Below are 20,858 nucleotides of genomic sequence, written 5' to 3' on the forward strand. Positions count from 1 at the left end.
TGTACCACGTTATCACAATACAGGGTATAAGTTTGACAATAAAGCTACAAAAATATTGTATTTAATGATTTAAAACATAAAAATAATTCAAAAAAAGACCTCTACCATTATTTTCAAGATTAAATTTTGAATATTTAGATGATGCAAGCTGAAAAAATGGCTACATAAAAACTAAATGAGAAACTTTAAAATATTAATTTTTTAAACTTATATGTGATTGTGTCCATGTACATAGTAATCAAATAAGTTTATACATATATACATAAGTATAGTAAAATTATATTTAAAAAAAATGAAATTCTATTCAATATATAATACATTAAAATTTCAAATCCTACGGATAAAATTTTGATATATAGGAAAAAAACGAATTACATGATAACTCCGGGGAAATAAATTTACTTTGATTTTACAATGTTATTCTTATTCTAAAAATTATATATATAATATGTTAGGCTACAGATACATGTATCTTAATTCCTTTAGAATAACACGTGATGTTTTTTTTGTAGTACTTATTCAGACTTTTGAAAGTATTGAAATATTATAAATTGTGCTAATTATACTATCAATTTTTTTTTATTATAAAATAGAGTATATAAAATAAAAATAAAATATATTTAAATTAAACATCATTTATAAAATCATTTATAATTCATGAATTAGTAGATTTTACAAAGTAGCAAGGTCCATGTTCAGAAACAGAGGATAGGGTGTGGGGAATTCAAAGACAAACCCCGATGACCAGAGTTGAAGCAGGGAGGTCAATCAGGGTATTTGTAAAGGCGGGTATCAAGGGGGAGGGGAGGCGAGGATGGCAGGGTATGAAGTATAGGGGTGGGGTGGGGACATGCTCGTCCCTGCTGGTCTTCGTCGTCGTCCTTGCGTATGTGTGCGGAAACTTGCGATGATCACTCCCACCAACGAATGCTTGCAAAGCTCCTCTCTGTGGGATCTCTCTCCGTCTTCCTCTCTCTGTGTGTGTATGTGCGTGCGAGTCTCTCTCTCGCCCCCTCCCCTCTTCTCATTCAACACCCTCTCTCTCACCTTCTCACCTTTTCTTCAAATTCCGCCGTTCTGTGCTTCTTCGTCCTGCCGTATCCTCTCTCTCCTTCCTGCCAACGCATGCTCTTCCTCTCTCTCTGCGGTGCGGGCATCCACCTTCACTTCTGCTCGCAACTCCGACGAATCATATCTAACCCTCTCGTCTCCCATTGTCATTGATGAAGCTTTTTATCGAAGTTGAGATTAGTCCCGATGAGATCCCCCTAGCAGCGGAGCTCTTTCGCACCTTACGGTACTGCGTCACCCCTTCTCCCTACATCCTGGTCGGGAATGTGTGCGTCAGTCTTCTGAGATTGCAGCTGATGGGACCGAGAGGCAGCGGGAAGTAATTGGCGTTTGAGTCGTGGTAGTGGTGGAGGAAGGAGGCATAAGGCTAGGGTTTTGACGAGTAATACTTGGGTTTGGTAGGTAGGGTTTTAGTGAATTAGAGGAACGGAGAATTAGTGGTCTTTGCAGGTGTTAGCCAGAGTTTGTGTGGAGTCTTGGCTAGCTTTGATACAGCAGTCTTGTCCCAGATGTTTAATCCCTGGTTGTTGATTTAGGATTTTTTTGTTTGTTTTGTTTTGTTTTGTTTGTTTGTTTGTTTGTTTGTTTTTGTTTTGTTTTGTTTTGTTTTTTTTCTTTCAGCGTACGATTCCATGTGAATGAGTAAGCATGAGTGTGTATCTGCATTACTGTTGTGTTTTTGGTCAGTAAATAATTTCTGTAAGGGAGCGAGTGACCAAGTTGGGCTGCGAACAATGCTCTCTGTCTTATCCAGTGCTCAAATGGGTTGTAGGAGAAGAGTAGATTATCTTCAATTCTATACTGTTGCCGAATATCTTGTCCATTGTATAACCTCATAGTAATGACGCTACTTAGTGTAAAACATAGTTGTATATTAGGTCGCATAAATCGCTTTCGCTCATGGTTAATAGCATTATGTGGAAGATTAGACTCCTATATAAGCTACATTTGTTATTTGAGTTTTTTTATGGAAGTCAACCCTGATGTGTAATCACATTTTTCTGACTGGTATACAAGCCTGATTTTCGAGCTTTTTTTGTAAGGTCTCAATTCTTTTGTAGTGCTGTATATTGCGATTACGAATTTCAATATGCTTGCGTGTCCCTAGCTGTCTGTGATTGCGAAGATTCCCATTGAAGCTCTGAATTTCTACCGGAAACCTGATTGTTATTTGAATTGGCATCAGGGCATTGACGGATCATGTAAAAACACGGGACCTATGTAGGCTTTTTCAAGCTCTCATTTCGAAGCTGGAGGATGGCAATCAGCTCGATCGAGTGTCGAACGAAGTTGCAACTCTTCTTACAGATACAATGTCATTTGAAACGGTTAGCACCCTATTTCTCTATTTAAAGTGGCGTGGTAGTTTTCTACTTAAGTATCTTTTTTTTTTTTCTTTTTTTTTTTTGCAGTGTGTACCTATCTCATCGTTGCATGGTTTTCTGATGGAAAAATACAGCATTTGGCAGGCTTCTAAGCCGGTAAACAGTAATCTAAATGAATGTATTTGGAAACGTCAGTTTGCTGTACTGATGGATAGCATCGAAAGAGTGTATTAACCTGCTCTGTAACAATTTAAATATAAAGTATATCAGGTGAAACCATTAGGTACTATTGCAAGCGATTCGAGGGAGGTTGCGACGTTTTGGGCCCTAGTATTGAACTTAGTGCGGGTTTCTGGACCTGAATTTGCAGACTTTGGAAGAGTTTCAAGCAGCTTTTGTGGCGGTAGTCTTCAGCCATGATTTGGTCTTGCGACAACAAAGTGTGGTGCCATTTATGTTCCTCTTGCCCAGGTCGGCTGAATGATATCCGTGAATTGGATCTTCTTTTGAAATTCATGGTTGTCAAACGCTTGCGATGACTAGGCAGAAGAAGATTTTGAGATTAGGCCATTGAACTTTGATGTGGAAAAAAAAAAAATCGGATATCTTTTTACGACAACTAAATTATCATGTCTTAGTAATTTGATGCAATTTTTGTTATTCTAGTAGTGAAGGTAAGTGTAAAGCAAGTATGATGTTCCAATTTCCATTGCAAAGTGTCTATTCTTATCATATTGCTGGTTAAGTTTTGCTTATTTTATGAAGCAGGGATGTGTTTCTCGTCAACGATTTCAGTGTAGCTAATTGTATCGTTACATGTGGTAACTTCGTCCTATTTTACAGACTACCAGATCTGGCAAAATCTCGAATGCGAGATTTTCTTATTCCTAAGGTATTTACTTTTTATCTGGTATGCCTTCTTTTGGGTGTTGGTTATGTCGTAGTTATTTTAGGAATTATGAAGTCTGTACAACGCATTGCTGGTAGGTGGTAATCTCGTCCCTGACAAGAGTGGACTCTTGATATTGATGAAAGGAGTTAACTATATTTTTTATGTGCCTTCCCTGACAATGACTCCAACATTATGAATATCCCTAATAGCATTCTACATCTAGTTACGATGTTACCATATCACTTACAATGTTGCTTGCATCGTTGTTCATTTACTATGAATTGTATGTATTGACAATGTTGGATGGTGCACTTAAAGGTGTTGAAGCATTTGACACTCAAAAGGCCAGTGGAGGCCAGTCGCATGGAATTTTTCGCTCATGCGGAAGCTTTTGCAGCTCTTGTCAATTTGGAATTTGTTTCAATAAACGGTGTGTTCAAGAATGCCTTACTTTCTTTTCTTCATACGTACGCGCTCACTCACACGGACTCACGCACCCCACACCCCACCTTAGCTTGCTTTTCTTTCTTTCTTCTTTCCTACTTCTTCCTCTTCTCTCGCTCTCACGCTCTATGGGTTATAAGTCAGGTGCAGAATATCTCTAACCACACCATGTGTGTGTGTGTGTGTTCTGAAGCTCGCACTTAAAGTACATCTTTTGAAATAAAGTATTTTGTGTGTTTTTTTTGGTTTTTTTTGTTTTTCGCAGGGGCTTTAACCACAATTATCACTTTGCTAAGAAAACCAGAGACGCGGTGTGCTGCAGTTACTATGCTTGGGAAGACCGTAGAATTGTGTTTGCAGCAGGTAGATGCCAATTCTGTAGTGGATTTCACTGTCAATTCCTTCTGATTGTGCCGTATGGTTCTCTCTCTCGCATACTTAGTTTGACACGATCTGTGTGAGTCAGAGAAACGTCCAATATGATTTTATTGAGAATTAATCGATTGATTTGCAGTTGACGGAAAATTGCGACCCCAGTACACTTCAAGATCTAAATACTGCTTTACAAAATGTAACGGAAGACGCATTTCAGTGAGTATGCTTCCATTTTTTACTTCTATTTTTGTTTAGTGCTGTTTAGTTTTGTTTTGGGTGTCCAAAACTCTTTATAAATAATAGCCTATATTTCATTCACGAAATGTGAGTTAATGCGGTACCTACAACTCTTTTTGGGCTGGAGATACAAAAACGAAGCAATTCGATTTTATGTATTTTTTAAGGTCTATTCTACTCTAGGATTGAGAGTGCCTTCATAGCACATGTTTCACCGATTTGATATTAAAATTTAAAAGGGGCGCGACCATTGTTTGGGTCCTGTCCTTATGCTTTTGCATAACAGGTATGACATCAACTATATAGAAGAAAGTATGGGATGGAGTCGTCCTTTACATGGGATAGGAGGTTCACACGATGTATCAAGCTCTGCCTCTCTGTCAACACAAGGAGATTTAAACAAGGGAATGGCGATGGATTCCTCATCTGCATCTTTTGGTATGTTAAGAAAATGTTATCACCAATTCTAATTTGTTCTATTGTGACTGTTTCTTGAAAATATTGTATCATAGAGAGAAATCATCTCTGATAATGAGCACTAACTTTCGATTACGTAAAATTTAGAAGTGTAAGAGGAGCTCAAATATACCTGGTTGTTTCATTTGACAAACTTGTAGGACCTGTCATCTCATTAGCAGTTTTGAGTTGACCTGCACATTTGAGAAAGTAGAAACAGAAAATTCTCTCTATAGTTCCTTTCTGTAGTTTTGAAAAACAGAACACACTAAAATACCAACGTGTGTATTATATAATTTCAAACGTGTTCTCTTTCTACCAAGAACCTTGACCGTAAACCCTAAACCGTTTTTTTCTTAGACGACGAACTCATGATCAGACAGTTAATATCGTAGGAAGAAAAACTTATTGGAATTTTTCTTGAGGGAACTTAATGTCCTTAACATGGCCCCCTGATGGGTGATAAACTATCCGAACACCTGGAAGTACCTTACGAGTACAGTACCTATTTTGATATGCACTCTCGTAGATTGGGACTCTGACGTACCAAATGAGGATCAAACATTCTACAGGGAGGATTACATTATTAAGGACTTGTTTCCTTGGTCCTGTGCATTACTTTCGAAGCATTGAAATATAATTTCCGAGATTCGAACATGGACTGTTTGGCTCGTAAGGTCCCCTTTACTTATGCTAGGTCCTCGGCGTTGTTCCGTACTAATCTGTTCAGTCTGAGCTCTCAAACGCGTCGGAGTGAAGGAATTTTTAGCTTTTATAGATTTCTGCGAAATTTGTAGCTCAACTCTTATATATTTAACCTTAAAACTTAAGCTTCTATACTGTAACGTGATGACCAATTAGGAAAGACTATTCATTTGCAATGCATCCACTGTTTGCCACACGGATAGATTTGATTGGGGCAGCGAGTGACATCAGGTAGAGGCGCTTCAAGGTAGATTAATGTTGCATGTATTCCTAATTGTATGCTAGAACGTGTCTCATAATTTGTGTGGCATATTAGAGTAATAAAATAGGATGAATTGTCTTAATAACATGAAATCAATTGTTTCTTACTGTTGCTAATAAGTTATATTGTGAAACCTCCTTCAGTGGAGTTTCTCATCCATGAATCGGGACAGTCGTCGTGACAGACGCTTGTGTGTTACTAATCAGGTTTTGGGTTGTTTTCAGGTCTACATGCGGTGGAGTCGTATTCTGGCCATCGAAATACCATCTTTGCCATGTCCTATGGTATGTGTTTTTTCTTATTTCAGTGTCTATAATATTAATATCTGCACATTTTAAGGTGTGCTTGATCATGTATGTTCCTCGAATGAGTAAACACACACACACACACACACATTCCGTCAGATTGTTTTTTAATCAGTTGAAAATATGTGTTCATATATCAAGCTGGTGCTTTTGGTGAATGTTCTCATCAAATTTTTGTCCAATTTCTGTCAAATTTCTCACTAAGTTTCATGGGGATAATCTTTCAGATGATAAACGCAATCAGCTGATTAGTGGTGGGAAGGATGGTACACTGATTGTGTGGACATCGGATGGACAGGTGATCCGGATTCTGTTTTAAAGTTCTGCAACTTTTCGTTAAGATGGTGATGTATTCCTTCTGCGTTTCTTCAATTCTCGGTCTTATACAGCGAGTATCAAATAACGATCGAATCTGTCTAACCAGCAATGCTATGAGTACTGAGAATACGCAGTGCATCTGCTGTTCTAAGTTTAGGATCTCGTGAACAGATGAAATAATATTTGGTTACTGATCACATTCTGTCCTGTTGCTTTGTTTGTGGGGTATACAGGTTGCTGAAAAAGTAGATATGGCTCGTCACTATGCTTGTTCAATGGATATTCACTCTTCTTATCAGACATTACTAGTCTGTGGGGTAGCCAAGGTTAGTTGAAGGTTACTAGTTTTGTATAATATTTTTAGGTTTAAGTTGTTCACGTGTTTGACTTCTATTTATAAGTTTTTTGGAATTCTATTCTATATTCTCGGCATGTGTTTTGGCTGCTAGTTTTGTGGAATTCATCTTAGAAGTATGTTTGTTTTATCATTCTGACGGCTTAATTTTCTTTTGGTCAAATAATGCTGCATAATGTTGAGGCAGTTTTGCTTAAAGAATGTTGGTTCAGAAAGAAATCAGAAAAAATGACTCAGGTTGTCACATGTTGCAGGAGGAAAATTCTGGATCAGGTAGTAATCGGATGTTACCGCCACCCTGCATCCATCGGTATGCCGCAGTAGGTCGCTGTTGGAAGGAGCAGGGGGTGCTCTCGAAAGATTCTTCTAAGTTGGTCTCCTGTATCAAGGTAAAGACTCTAATTTTCGAATGTCTTGCAATCAATCTTTTTATGGTGAACATTTCAAGTCTGTCAGCTTGTGCTCCGAGGGTCGTTCATTGCAAACGACGGATGTCTGCTGACAGATTTATGGTGTCCTCATTCTTTTTTCAGTTTTAAGATTGTCTTGGTATGACGTCTTATTCCCTACAGATATTGCTCATAGAGTTGGTGACTTGCAATCTGAATTTTCATGTTCTTTTTGTGTCCAGGCTTTGGGAGGCGTAGAACATGCTTTTGTCACAGGCGAGACTTTTCACACATCATCACATGAAGGGTAAGTTTCCCTCTAGATTACTTAAACCTGATTTGTTTCACAAGCCTCTCTCATTGCAAAGTGTTAATCTTGAAATATGGGTTTCTAGCAGGGGTGGACCTCGGCTCGATGAGCGTGTATGTTATTATGACATCAACACCACTTCTTCATTTGGTAACTTACAACCGGTTCGACAGTACACGGAACATGAGGTATAGTATATTTTGATGCTCTATCATGCTGACAGTCCTTGAGAATTGGTCGTGATTGTGATAATATGCAAGTGCAGGTTTTTAAGCTTGTGCAACTCTTTGTTCTTTATATTTTAATTATGATAACCACAAGTTCAGTAGTTCTTTCCATTCTGTGATTCAGCCGAATTTTTCCTTTTAACACTCGTCTTGGATGTGGTATTTTTTAGGATTTGATTACTTGCGTGTCGCTGTTTCCACCAAATCATAATCTGTTTATGTCGGGTTCGCGAGATTCCTCTGTCCGTGTCTGGGATCGACGTGTAGAACGTTGTGTTGGTTAGTAATCTCATTAAATTTTTTTGTAAGATTGCTTCGGTTTACTATCTGTTAACAATTGTTGCAATTTGTATGGCTCAAATCTTGTAGTATGTAAGCGTCATCATTATATACTACAGAAATTTAGAAGATAATTGAACTTGTGACATTCTACAGGAATGTTTGGAAGTATGCAAAAGAATGGACGTGTGCAGGCTCACGATTCAATGATAACATGTCTAGACGCAATTGATACCAACCTTATTCTCTCTGCTGGAATGGACACACGAGTGTTGCGCTGGGATTTCAGATTACTGGCTAACTCGGCAAGCAATTCCATCCCTCCGCGTTGCTTTGATTTCATTACAATGTTTGATGGTTCTATTTACCTTATCTTTTTTTCTTTTTTGTTTTGTTTTGTTTCTTTATCCTCTATTTCTTGAGTATTGGTGAAACCATAATGATTTTGTCATGAACAGACTATTATTGTGGCTAAGTTGTGATTCATGTATTGTGATTCTCTGTGATAGCGTCATTAGGCTTCAAGGTGTTCCATATATGATTTAGTTTAAACATATGTCCTTTATATCTGTTTCTTCATTTCGTATAATTACACATTTTTTTATTCATTTTCACTTTTTACATAATTGCCAAAAGCATTATCTGTATTCGTCAGGATCTGCTTGTAGTATAATTCGAAGTGCATCGGTAGAAGCTTTTAAACACGAAGCGTGCGGTTGAGAACTGTTTAAATGTTCTAAAATGAGTACATTTTTGGGTGATTGTTGTCAGGGAGGATGTGCACCCGTTTCTTCACTTCAGCTTGATGATAGTGCAGTTTTGAAGGTTTCTTTGGGAGGTGGTGCAAGTTCCGCTGCCGTTAGTACCTTACGAGGACTCTACTTCGTGGACTTTTCAAGTGCCAGGCCAGTTGCACGGTCTGCGGAGCCATTCAAAGATGGTCGACGGATTGGAAGATATCACGACTTGAAGTGGGCTAATGGCAGAAGTCTCTTGTATGCTGCAGGTGATGACATGCGTATTGATGTTTACTCTCTGCGTTGAAGCAAGATGAGCATTGATCTTTTAGACTTAATGAAAATCCTATTTACTGCCTTAAGCTTACAATTGGAGCTCAGCCTGTCTTTTTCTGTAATTTATCTGGAGTTATCATTTGTTTGTGATTCGTGTATTTGACTAGCAATAAGATTTTGCATGAGACGACTTGCAAACCCAGCTAGTTATCACTAAACATCAATTTGCATAGAAAGAGATAATCAGCATGGTTTACGATTGTTGGGAGGATGTGCTGATCCATGTAAAGTTCTGCAGTGCCACATCTGTAAACTGAGTCGCTAGAAGTTCCAAATAATCTTTCTATGAATTTGGAATTTTGTGGACTTTTAAAGGTCCTCACTCTTTCATGGTGTGAACCTCCAGTAGCGGAATATTGTAAGAAAATATATGCTTGGAATAACTGCAAACAATTTCTAGCGGGAAAATGCATTGCAAAGTGAGCAGTACTGGTATAAATATCTTAAAGCGCTACTTGAGTTCATCACATGTTCTTGTATTGCGCAATGTGCACTATCGTGTGTGGTACATGAGCGGAAATTACATTCTTACACTAAATTCTTTTAACAAGGTCATGTGAATCATGCTCAAGTGAAAAAGATTTTGGATTTCCCACCAAAGAATCTTTCTTGTGTCACTTTCATTTGTCTTTCAAAAGTTAGATGTTGACAATAAATTGATATTTGAAAAGGAGATGAAAGATTGTAGCATATCATTGTAATGTAGCAAGACATTTTATGTGGTTTGAAGTAATTTAGAATAGTTTGAGAAAACAGTTTGAAGTAAAAGAAAAAGTTTTGGTTTGATAGACCCTTTTGAGATGTAAGAGTGTTAAAATATCTTGGAGGATTGAGATGTACACCATGCAATAATTTTAATCTCTACTTTGGTTTGTGAAGAATCAATAATTGTACTTTAATTTTAGTCTATTGTAGTTGTTTGGAGTCTTTAATAGAAAACAAAGCTTTCATTAATTTTTTTGCAAATCATGGGACATATGTGTAAATTTCAATAGCAAATTTATTAAAAGATAAAAAAACAAATTTCTCAAGTGAACAAAGACATGAAATTTTGTCACAATCCAAGACCAACAACCTAAAAGGATTGTACATTGATAAGTATGTGATATTGCATCTATTTTTATTAACTTTGATTTTTGATTTTTGATTTCATTTTTCATCTTTGATTATTCATTAAAAGTTGGAATTTTAATTTAAAAATTATATACATAGAAGACAAGCCAATGTGGTACAATAATAAAAGATGAAGACATGATAAATTAATTTAAGTTTATGTTTGCCACAAATATCTTAAGCTCTTGGTTATTTTAAACAATTTCACATAAATAATCAACCAATTGTATGAGAATATAGAAAACAAATCAAATTTGATGTTTTTGAAAGTAGGTAATAAGAATTTAAAATAATTGTAAACAAAGGCACATAACGAGACATATTTGAATTGATTCAGAATTTGGATTGAAATGAATTTAATAAAACTTTAGAAAAATACCTTAAAAATAAACAACTTTTGTTTTTTCAACCACTGATCTGATGTTTTATTAAGAAATATATTTTAATTTACATTTTGCTGCATACAATATGAGAAGTTTGTAGAAAAAATAATAATTTTTGTTTTTTGGATTGAGAATTGTAAAATAAAAAAATATGACTTACAAATCAAAGTATTAACAATAATAATAATTAAATTCTGAAGTTTAATAAGATGACTACACAAATGCTTTAAATTAAAATAAATATGTAGCACAATATCTAAATTTATTTTAAAAATGCATTGGCAACCAAGGTGTTGCAACTCATTTTAAAAGTGATGGAATCAATTAAAACAATTTGAGGTTATATAATGGAATTGAAAATAAATAAAATTGTTAAATAAAGCTTTTAGAATGAATTATTTATTTTAGATTTTATGTGGGGTTTGTAGAAATAATATCACTTCAATATAAAATATATATATATATATATATATATATATATATCTAATAAGAGTATATATATAATAAGAATATACAAACACCAAAGTAAAAAATAATCAAGAAAATATTTCGCCTTCTTTTTCTTTTCTTTTTTTTTTTTTTTTTTTCTCACATAGATCTAATATTTATGTAATAATCATTACAACATCAATTTTGGAAATTGCTCTACAATTGATGGTATTCAAGATATTAATGGTAGTAGTAAAAAAGACAAAGTAATTCTTTTATAGCATTGTATGAGAGCTTTATATAATGTTTGTAATACATCTTCAATATCAATAATAATAAATACATATACATATATATTATTTCATTATGTTTGTATGTATACATATTTTATAGTTTGAAATGCAGTTTAAATTTATTTCTAAATAATAAAAACATTTGATATATGTTCATCTGTATATAATCTTCTTTTTAACAATATTAAAAAATGAACATCTCTAAATCATTTAGGAAAGTCATTATAAAGTTAAATAGTATTTAAACTTCTCAAAAAAGAAATTGTTGATTGTAACCAAGTATTTAAAATATAATTAATATTTACATAATTTTCTTTGATATCAAGGTCGAATAAATGATAAACAAACTCTATGTTTACTGTTTGCTTTATCTATTTCCACATACAAAACTTCGACTGAAATCAAAAGCCATGGCTAACCCTAAACCCTAAACCTTAGCTAATTTAAATATAAGCAATATAATATAGCAATGATAATGTTTCAAATGGTGTACAATGTGACACAATTATGTACCAAGTTCACAATCAAGAATACATACATTAAAAGACTACTTACCCTGAGATTTATAAGAGATATTGTTTTGGCTTCCCTCACAGTTCAATAACCTCATAATTGCATCCTCAATTAACTCTTCAACTACATGAAGGTAATCTGATACATCTATCATTCCACTCACATGCTTCCATGTTTAAACTGCTTCCAGCATGTTGAGCGTAATGACTGGTAAGTTTAGTGAATTCGCGTAATCCAAATATTCTGCTTATTGGTCACTTTTCTCTTTAGACCAGGGAGACAACAATTTGGCAATTGGTGGCCGATCGAGAAGTAATTTCTTTCCAAGCTTCGGTGCATATTCGAAAGAGAACGCAGGTCCAAGTAACCAAGCTACAGCAGCTCCTCCAAACAATCCCCCAACCTACACAACCATTCGAAGTGCATCAACAACTACCGCGAAAAGAATTAATAGAAAAATTATGGACCAAAAGCTAATGCAGATTTCCGAACTTAAAACGCAACCTTAGATCATGTCAAACAGCTAAGATGCTCCAACTTGACCAGCCAGATTAGATTCCCTAGTCCTTTGAGAAATCGGATTACAAATCCGTGGTTTTCAGCAAAAAATAACGTGAATAACCATTTCTGTAAAGCTAACCACTGCGAAGAAAAATGACTTCTTTCTTGACGAGATAGTACTACTCGGCTCAAATTCAGAGGACTGCCTGACAGTGATCTTCTAAAAGCTTGAAATGGATTGCATCTTATAGGAGATTCGGTTATTGATACATATGCTTACATGGCCCCAATTATCAATGCCACTAGACAGTAAGCCAAATCCCTGTCAACAAAAGCCCATGTTAACATATTATGATTAGTACACTAGACAACTTTCAAGGGCCCTGATGAAAGAATTAAATTGGGAAATTCACCCATCCACGTTCTTACTAAACCTTTACTTAACATTCACTCCATCATTCAAGTTTCTTACAATGACTGAAACACGTCACCACATACGCAACCACGACTGAATCATGTTGTTCAGGTTTTACCAGGTTTATAGCGATGACACGGGCTACTTGAGCTAGACTTTGATCTCCACCAATCATGAGAGTCTTATGACGTGCTAGAAATACTGCCAATGCACCAACCTGACAAGAACCACTTCAGAGAGACAAGTTTTGCGATGTAGAAAAATGAAACTCACTAGCGCCATGCTTCAGAAAGAGGAATCGAAATGTATACATTCAGAACTGCCATGCAACTGCATCCTCCGGGAGAATTATAACTATTAAAACATCTTGCAGATGTAAAAAAGTAGTCTATTTCTGACTCTCCCAGAACGTCAATGGTTGCATGAATTTATCAGAAACATGTAAAGCATGATACTTACAAGACCAAATATTGCTCCTGATGCTCCGACCGAAGGCGCTGTACAAAGCGTGTAGCTTAACCCACTGCCTGACATTTTCAGAATTTACTCGATGCTGAATACCACGTACAAGCCCATGCTAAACTACAATTACAGAATTACATACACATGAAAGGTAGACAAAACATTCAATGTTCCAAGGATGAATGGTGAATGAGTACTTGCGATGGCGGAGACAGCATAGATTGCAAGAAATCGCTTTCCTCCACTCAGTGATTCCACTGTTGGACCTACAGAATTCAAGGAATAACAATTCACCTGCACCAACGTAAGTCACTTATTTCAACAGTCAGTTCACGCGCTAAAAATTACATATGCTAAATAAATAGGCCAACGACTAGCAACAAAGTAAACAAAAATGTAAATAAATGAAAACCAAAAAATTCTATGAGCTTGTGACCTATAAGAGCAGCGAAGGAATTATCTGAAACATAAGAGCGTTCGTGAATACCAGAAGATGCATAATGTTGGCATGAAGTACTGACGGTGTAACAAATCTCCACCATTGACCTTTATCTATCAAGCTGTTGACCTGAATTCAGCACAAAACGAAAGAGACAATGAGATTTTCACAAATCCAGGACTTGTCTATGGTGTTGATTCAAGGCACTGTTTAAGGCTCGTACAGAGCATTAGCGCTCTTCGTATTTTCTGTAAATAGGGCAGGTAATAATTGGCAATCACCTTGGCGCCTAGTAAAAGAAGTTGACCTTGAGATGCTATTTGAGCGCCAAACATTCTACAAGCCACGTTCGATCATCAGAACTTCTATACAAATTATCACCTCGTACACAGATGAGGATTGCCAAAACACAACTTCTATCTGCAGAGTTATCACGTTACAACACCACAATCTTAAACCCTAAACTATGAGTTAAACAATGGAATCCTTCATCATGCCTATCCAACGCTGTTTGTAAAGGTAAATTGTCCAAGATGCACACTCACATCGCACATCCATATTCGGAACCTGGTCACTCAGGAATAGTCAGGAAAAACGAGACAAGAAAAACCTTACAAAAGATTCACGCCAAGAATTATGTTTGTCCAATTGCGGCTCCTGGACCCGATTCCATAGCCAGTAATCGTGTTGGCAGAAGACGTATCGTTTTCATCACCCGTTGACGCTGCAGTGACAATACTCCTGCGTCTGCTTTTTCTCCTCCCTTCTACAAATTTGACTATGGTTTTCCATGGAGAATACAGCGAAATGCCTGTACCCAATAACTGTGCCCCAGTCTTGCCAAGAATTTGACGACCATGATAAACTTCTAGAGGTACTTGAAAACAGTTCTCCCCTATTACTCCAGATACCTGCTGCGGTTGTGAACTTTGACTACTATTCTCCTGAAATATAACAGGGCAGTCTTTTGGTTCACTTTCAACTAACTCAGAAGCAACGCCACAACCAGGACGATTAACTTGACATAAGCGACGGACTTTTAGACATCCTACAGGTGCACCTGTCATGTTAGCAGCTAGAGCGAGCGGAAATTGAGATATGTATGTAAATAAATCACTGGACACAACATCACAGCTAGCCATAAGAGGGATAGATGGGATTCACAACGTCAAATATTGATGGTTATCAAGAACTCACTACCCCCACCATGTTTCAACATATAGACAATTTCAGAAGTAAGAGCGAAACAAACGGGGTGTTGTACGTCAGGCGTGTGAGGTTCAATGAAGGGAGAAACGACAGCCAGGCAAAACCCTCGCACGAAATAAAGCAAGCAAGCAAGCACAGGCGGCAGGACTCACCGTCAATTGCTCGATGAAATTGGACGTAAGAGTGGTCCAGCGATGGAACTGCAAGGCGCCCACAACCAGAAATCCAAAATTGTGGGCGGAGATCGACATGGCCCTCAACTTAACATCAGTTGGAAAACGCGCACATGTGCTCGAGCTCCGAAGATCTCCCTGGGTTGGCATCATTCCAGCTAACATTGCCATCCATGCTGGGTTCTTGTGACAACCGGTCATCCGTATTGCTCCACCAAACATTTCCATTCGCAAGTTGCCGCTTGCGCAATTGAATGTATCCCTCGCAAATGAATTCTACTTGATGGCTTTGACATCAACTGATCGTCATAAGGTCCACAACGCTTGGCAGAATACCATCTTCACCACAGGCCACACCATTCGCATCCACATTGACAAATTTAACTACACGTAGTCAGCTTAAGAAATACCAAACACTTTACGAGCAACATAAAGCAAAACAATTTGAGGTCACTGAAAATTAACACACAGAAAAACGGGCCCAACCATCGGAGGTTAAAATTTCAAATTGAGCCTTCAGACTGATAATTCAAAATGTAGAAGTTTAGCTCACATTACAAAACTTAGTGCAAAGGGTAACTGCAAGCTCACATTCGCGGGGAAAGTATCGAGTTGGGATTCAAAGACTAGGGTATAAACTTTACTACAAAAGACAAAATCTCCAGTCCTAAATTTAATTTGAATGTTTCGGACTCAAGATGCAAGTTGAGAATGTAGAGAGTCACTGTATTATTAGCTTCAATCCTATTCCTTGTATGACTTGTGAATTTACGTGGTCCAAAGACTTCGTGCGAGCTTTCTGGTGATGATATTTTTTTGAAATGTTGCCCTGGAATAGGTGTCAGCATGGTAGCTAGTAACGCCTTCCATTAGTGGGAGGTCACACAAGGTTTTAGAATTTAGGGTTTACACAAGGTTAGAGTTTAGGGTGAGCATAATAGAAGAGGGAGGGGCAACAGGTGTTAAAAATATGGGAGTTCTGGAATGTATCCCAACTGGCGTAAGTTTCACTTTTTTCTTTTTCTTTTTCTTTATTATTATTATTATTAATATTGTTGAACATTAATAGCAAGAAACTATGCAAAGATGGAATCATAAATTTGCTATAGCTATCTTTGCCATACTTTTGCATTTCATTTAGTCTATCTAAGTTATTTATGTCATCTTTATCTTAGAATGGTTGTATCAATAGGGCCACTTTGTAATTGCCTCAAGATTCATCCATAGAAGATCAGTTTTGGATTTGGGTTAAGGATTTAGAGTTTTTTAGGATTTAGGGTTATAAGAATGTCCTTGGATTTTAGATCCCAATATTTTTGGATTTTGACTTGATCTATCTACTATTTGTGATATCTAGGATTTCAATGGTATAAGTAAAAATAAATAAAAATATATATATATATATATATATATATATATAGATATTAAGTATTTGATTATTTTGACTTTTGAATTGATTTTCCATATGATTAGGAATTTTTAAATTTTCATTTGACCTACCTTCTTATTTAAAATGTTTAAAAATTTAAAGGTGGACTTAAAATCTTATACTTGTTTTTTAATTTTGATATATAAGGGATTTGACTTGATACAATTTTCTATTGATTTTTTTGTACTTAGTCTTTTTAAAGTTTTGATTTGACATACTTCTCTATTTGTGATGCTTCTAATTCTAATGGTATGTTTAAAATCTTCAATAAATTTATAGTGTAGGAGATATCAGGTTTTTAAAATAGAAAAATTTATTTTTAATCAATATATTAAAAAATTAAAAAATATATAATAAATATATAGAAAAGACAAATACTTGAATCATATTGCTCCCAATTATTGTAGAAGAATTTTTCCACTTGTACCAATGCTTATTGACTTGCTTGGATTCTTTTCTATTTCCTTGCTTGTTGAAGTTGTTACTTAGTATCCTTGCTATTCCATCCTATTGCTTATCTAGCAAACGTCAAGGCACTTTTGATTTAAATGGAAGGTCCATATGAACCTCTTTTGTGAATCTAATTTTTCCATCTTGCTAAATGATTATGATATATTTCAAAGAATCTTTATAAAAATCCTTTTTGTATATCAAAATAACTTCTTGTATCTCTTTCTATGCCACAATATTGAAAAACATCAAGATTGCCACAAACTTTACATCCATCCTGTCAAGGACAAGAACTCGATGAAAAAACAATTCAGACAAGTGAGCCTTCACTCAAAGAAAGGTAACAAAATATAAATAAACAAGTATGTATATTGAAAGAGAAACTGGAATGGCTATTGCCAAAAAGACAAAGAAACTAGAGACCCTTGAAACTAGACTGGAAGCAAGAAAGGAGTTGACAAGAGTGAAGAAGCCTTCACTCTTGTCTTTATATATACTATCTAACTAGGGGCTAAGTGGCGATGTTTTATAGGACCTCCAATATGTGTTGACTTTGTAGAACACATGCCTTGACTTACAAGGCAAGTTTTTCTACGTGTGGGCCACATAGTTAGCTTGATCTTCAAGCTAACAACATGTGTGGCACATGGCCAACTTGTTGACCACGTTTCTAATCCAAAAAGTCAATTAAAGACACCTATGAATTCAAAGCACCGTCTATGAAGCTTCTAGGAAGCTTCCATATTAAATACTATAGAATTAACTTACTTTTACTTACTTTTACTTACTTCTACCTATTTATATATATAATTACTAGTTTACATGATTATGTCTATGACATTACGCCCCCTTCTAGGAACGAGTTCCACGAGGAGGAGTCATCATATGTTGAGAAAATCTATGATGCGACGAATTGTATTCGCCACATACTCTGATCTTTGTTCTCTTCGAAGATGTTTGATAGGGCCTCTCAACCATTGGTAGTGTCCCATATCAGGGCGAAAAGACCACTCAGTTATTTGATCATTGTTGAGGCCTTCGTAACTTCCTTCGAATAGAATATTTGGAACACCATCAGAAGTTGTTCCTATCTCTAGCACAATCACCAAACATCGGGAGTCCCTTCCCAAATCGTGATACCAAACGTGTTGTATCTCGCCATCTATTCGAGGAAGAACATGTCGTTCTTGAAGATCTTCATCTCGATTGCGTCGTCTTGAAGGTTGTGACAATCGTAATGTCTCGTCTGGCAGATCATCAAATGAAGGCTCTTGAGTCGAATCTGCTGGTTGTTGGTTCTCCATCTCCTGAGCGTCACTACTACAACGAAGCTACGAACAAGAATTGAAAGTAGAATGTTATCTTGCCTAGATGTTGTTTCTTTTATAAAGAAGATTTTCATCTTGATTTTGATGGATGTCGTCGATGAAAAGCCTCTATCACCTTTGCTGCATTTGTAAGATTCTTTATTGGCTCCCATGTGCATTCACTAATACCATATCCGTACCAATGGACAAGATATTCTAATTTATTTCGGCGTCGCCTTGAATCTAAGACTTCTTCTACTTCAAACTCTTCATTATTGTCCACTTCTATAGGAGGAGGTGGAGCTTGTCGTCTTCTTCGTATGTCCACTGTCTTGTATGGTTCAAGAAGAAACACATGAAATACTGGATGGATTTTCATTGACTCTAGTAGATGTAAACGATATGCAACTGGATTGATTTGTGCAGAAATAGAAAATGGTCCTAGCCTTTGATAGTCCAACTTGTCACAAGGATGAGTGGTCTTGATATTACGACGAAGTAGCCATACCTTATCACCCAAGACAAATGATGGTTGTTCCTTTCAATAGACATCCGCATTGACCTTTTGTTGTTCTTGAGCTTCTTTTAACTACGCCTTCATCGTTGCATGTAGCTCTGATAAATGAATTGCTAAATCTTTCGTAGTAGGATTATCAAATTTTAAAAAGTCAAAAGTATCAAGTCGTGGATGATAACCATAATTAGCAAAGAAAGGTGTTTATTTTGTAGAAGGATGTACCGTGTTATTGTAAGCAAACTCTGCCAATGGCAAAAGAGTTGTCCAGTCATCTTATTGATAATTAATGGTACATCTTAAATATTACTCCAAAACTTGATTAACACGCTCCGTTTGTCCATCAGTTTGAGGATGGAATGCCGAAGATAATTTTATATCCACTTTAAGAATCTTAAAAAGAGTCTACCAAAATCTTGATACAAATTGTGTTCTCCTATGTGATATAATATCCTTGGGTAATCCATGATAGCGATAGATATTGTCAAGAAAGAGTTTAGCTATTTCTTCACCTCTGATAGATTTTGTACATGGTACAAAATGTACCATCTTGGTAAAATGATCTACTATCACGAATATAGAGTCATAAGAACCTGAGATTGGAAGATCCGTGATGAAGTCCATAGAAACAGAAGACCATGGTTGTTCTGGAATGGATAATGGCTGAAGAAGTCCAAAAGGTCGATGACGAGGAGTTTTCGATCTTAAGCAAACATCACATGATTGTACAAAGTCTTTAATTACCTTCCACATTTGAGGCCACCAAAAATCCCTAGATATCAGCTCTAAAGTCTTATTATATCCAAAATGTCCTGCTGTTGGAAAGTCGTGATGAGCTTGAAGAACATGTAAACGTGCTTCTCCTTCTAGAACATATAGGCGTCCTTCGAAATAGAGTAGGTTGTTCTTGAATTCAAATTTAGAGGGATCGTGAGATTTAGAAGAATTATTCTTGATATCACGAACAAGAGGGTCTATAGACATACTTAACTAGACTTGCTTAAGAAAAGTTAAATCAACAGTCAATGTTGATTTTATTGCTCGAAGATGAAATTACTTTGGCTTCAAGAGAACCGTTCTTTGTTGCTCAAAAGCTGCATCTCCTTCTTTTGGTGCAAGATAAGAACATCTAGATAAGGCATTGGACAAACCTTGTTGTTTTCCTGGCCGATAAGTGATGATGAACTCGAATCTTGATAAAGACATGCTCCAACGAGATTGACGACGATTTAATATGGGTATTGATAGAAAATACTCGAGGTTCTTGTGATCCATATATACGGTGACTGGACTGGAAGAGCCTTCTAGATAATGATGCCATTCTTGAAAAGAATCCATGATTGCAAGAAGTTCTTTGTCCTGGATCTCATAATTGATTTCTGCTGCTGAAAATTTTCTTGAATGAAAGGCTACTGGATGAAGTTTGTCATCTGTTCCCATTTGTGATAAAACCGCACTCAGAGCAAAGTCCGATGCATCTGTTTCCATAAAGAATGCTTTAGAAAAATCAACACAATACAAGATTGGTGCAGAAACAAACGCTGTCTTCAAAGATTCAAAAGCAACTTCCGCTTCTTGATTCCATTGGAGTTTGTCTTTACAAGTCAAACGTGTAAATGGAGCTGCAACTCGAGAAAAATCTTTGATGAAGATCCGATAATAGTTGGCAAATCCCAAAAAATATTGGACATCTCTTACTGTTTTTGGGATCTTTCAGTCTATAATAGTTTGAACTTTCTTAGGATCCATCATAAGTCCATCATTTGAAATGATGTAACCTAAGAAATCGACTTGCGTAGTGTGGAATACACACTTTTCTATCTTGGCATAGAATCCTGCATCTCTTAATTTTTGTAACACGCTACGAACATGAAGTTCATGTTCTTTTAGATTCTTAGAATAGATCAAGATGTCGTCTAGATAACAAACCACAAAATCGTCGAAAAACTCTCGAAAAACATCATTCATTAGATGTTGAAAAGCTGCTTGTACATTTGTAAGTCCAAAAGGCATGACGTTGTATTCAAAATGTCCATACCTAGTTTAAAACGCAGTCTTCCATTCATCTCCTTCTTTGATGCGTACTAGATTGTATGCTCTCCAAAGATCTATTGTTGTATAGATCCTAGCTTAATTCAGCTGATTAAGAAGTCGAGATATTAAAGGTAGTGGATACCTGTTCTTGATGGTAATCTTCTTCAGTCC

General features: G+C 36.2%; 2 protein-coding genes across 8 annotated transcripts; one reads left to right on the plus strand and one right to left on the minus strand.

Annotated features, from left to right (window-relative positions):
- The first annotated feature begins 869 nt into the window (after positions 1-869).
- On the plus strand, positions 870-9,057 carry LOC112290578 (uncharacterized). 3 transcript variants are annotated; one of them, XM_024537000.3, is made up of 17 exons: positions 870-1,297; positions 2,258-2,399; positions 2,767-2,867; positions 3,240-3,288; positions 3,607-3,718; positions 3,998-4,095; positions 4,247-4,323; positions 4,631-4,782; positions 5,992-6,051; positions 6,300-6,370; positions 6,624-6,716; positions 7,000-7,134; positions 7,377-7,441; positions 7,533-7,632; positions 7,842-7,950; positions 8,107-8,255; positions 8,722-9,057. In XM_024537000.3, the coding sequence occupies exons 1-17, from the start codon at positions 1,224-1,226 to the stop codon at positions 8,992-8,994; spliced, it is 1,860 nt and encodes a 619-aa protein (XP_024392768.1). In that variant the 5' UTR covers positions 870-1,223; the 3' UTR covers positions 8,995-9,057. The 3 variants fall into 3 exon arrangements, 2 of the variants coding, with proteins under 2 accessions (XP_024392768.1, XP_090112179.1); XM_090256053.1 differs by having other exon boundaries at positions 975-1,297; positions 2,297-2,399; XR_016506445.1 differs by lacking the exon at positions 7,842-7,950 and having other exon boundaries at positions 972-1,297.
- A 2,659-nt stretch (positions 9,058-11,716) lies between these two features.
- Positions 11,717-15,712, minus strand: LOC112292185 (RHOMBOID-like protein 10, chloroplastic). 5 transcript variants are annotated; one of them, XM_090256054.1, is made up of 10 exons: positions 15,507-15,712; positions 14,933-15,337; positions 14,187-14,515; positions 13,853-13,907; positions 13,620-13,700; positions 13,330-13,426; positions 13,130-13,197; positions 12,789-12,887; positions 12,536-12,577; positions 11,717-12,157 (listed from the first exon to the last, which is right to left on the minus strand). In XM_090256054.1, the coding sequence occupies exons 2-10, from the start codon at positions 15,179-15,181 to the stop codon at positions 12,002-12,004; spliced, it is 1,176 nt and encodes a 391-aa protein (XP_090112180.1). In that variant the 5' UTR covers positions 15,182-15,337; positions 15,507-15,712; the 3' UTR covers positions 11,717-12,001. The 5 variants fall into 5 exon arrangements, with proteins under 5 accessions (XP_090112180.1, XP_024396221.1, XP_090112184.1 ...); XM_024540453.3 differs by having other exon boundaries at positions 14,933-15,292; positions 15,545-15,678; XM_090256058.1 differs by having other exon boundaries at positions 15,545-15,646.
- Between the last annotated feature and the right edge of the window lie 5,146 nt (positions 15,713-20,858).

Source organism: Physcomitrium patens, chromosome 1 (genome assembly GCF_059467195.1).
Source record: "Physcomitrium patens ecotype Gransden chromosome 1, ASM5946719v1, whole genome shotgun sequence".
NCBI lineage: Eukaryota > Viridiplantae > Streptophyta > Bryopsida > Funariales > Funariaceae > Physcomitrium > Physcomitrium patens.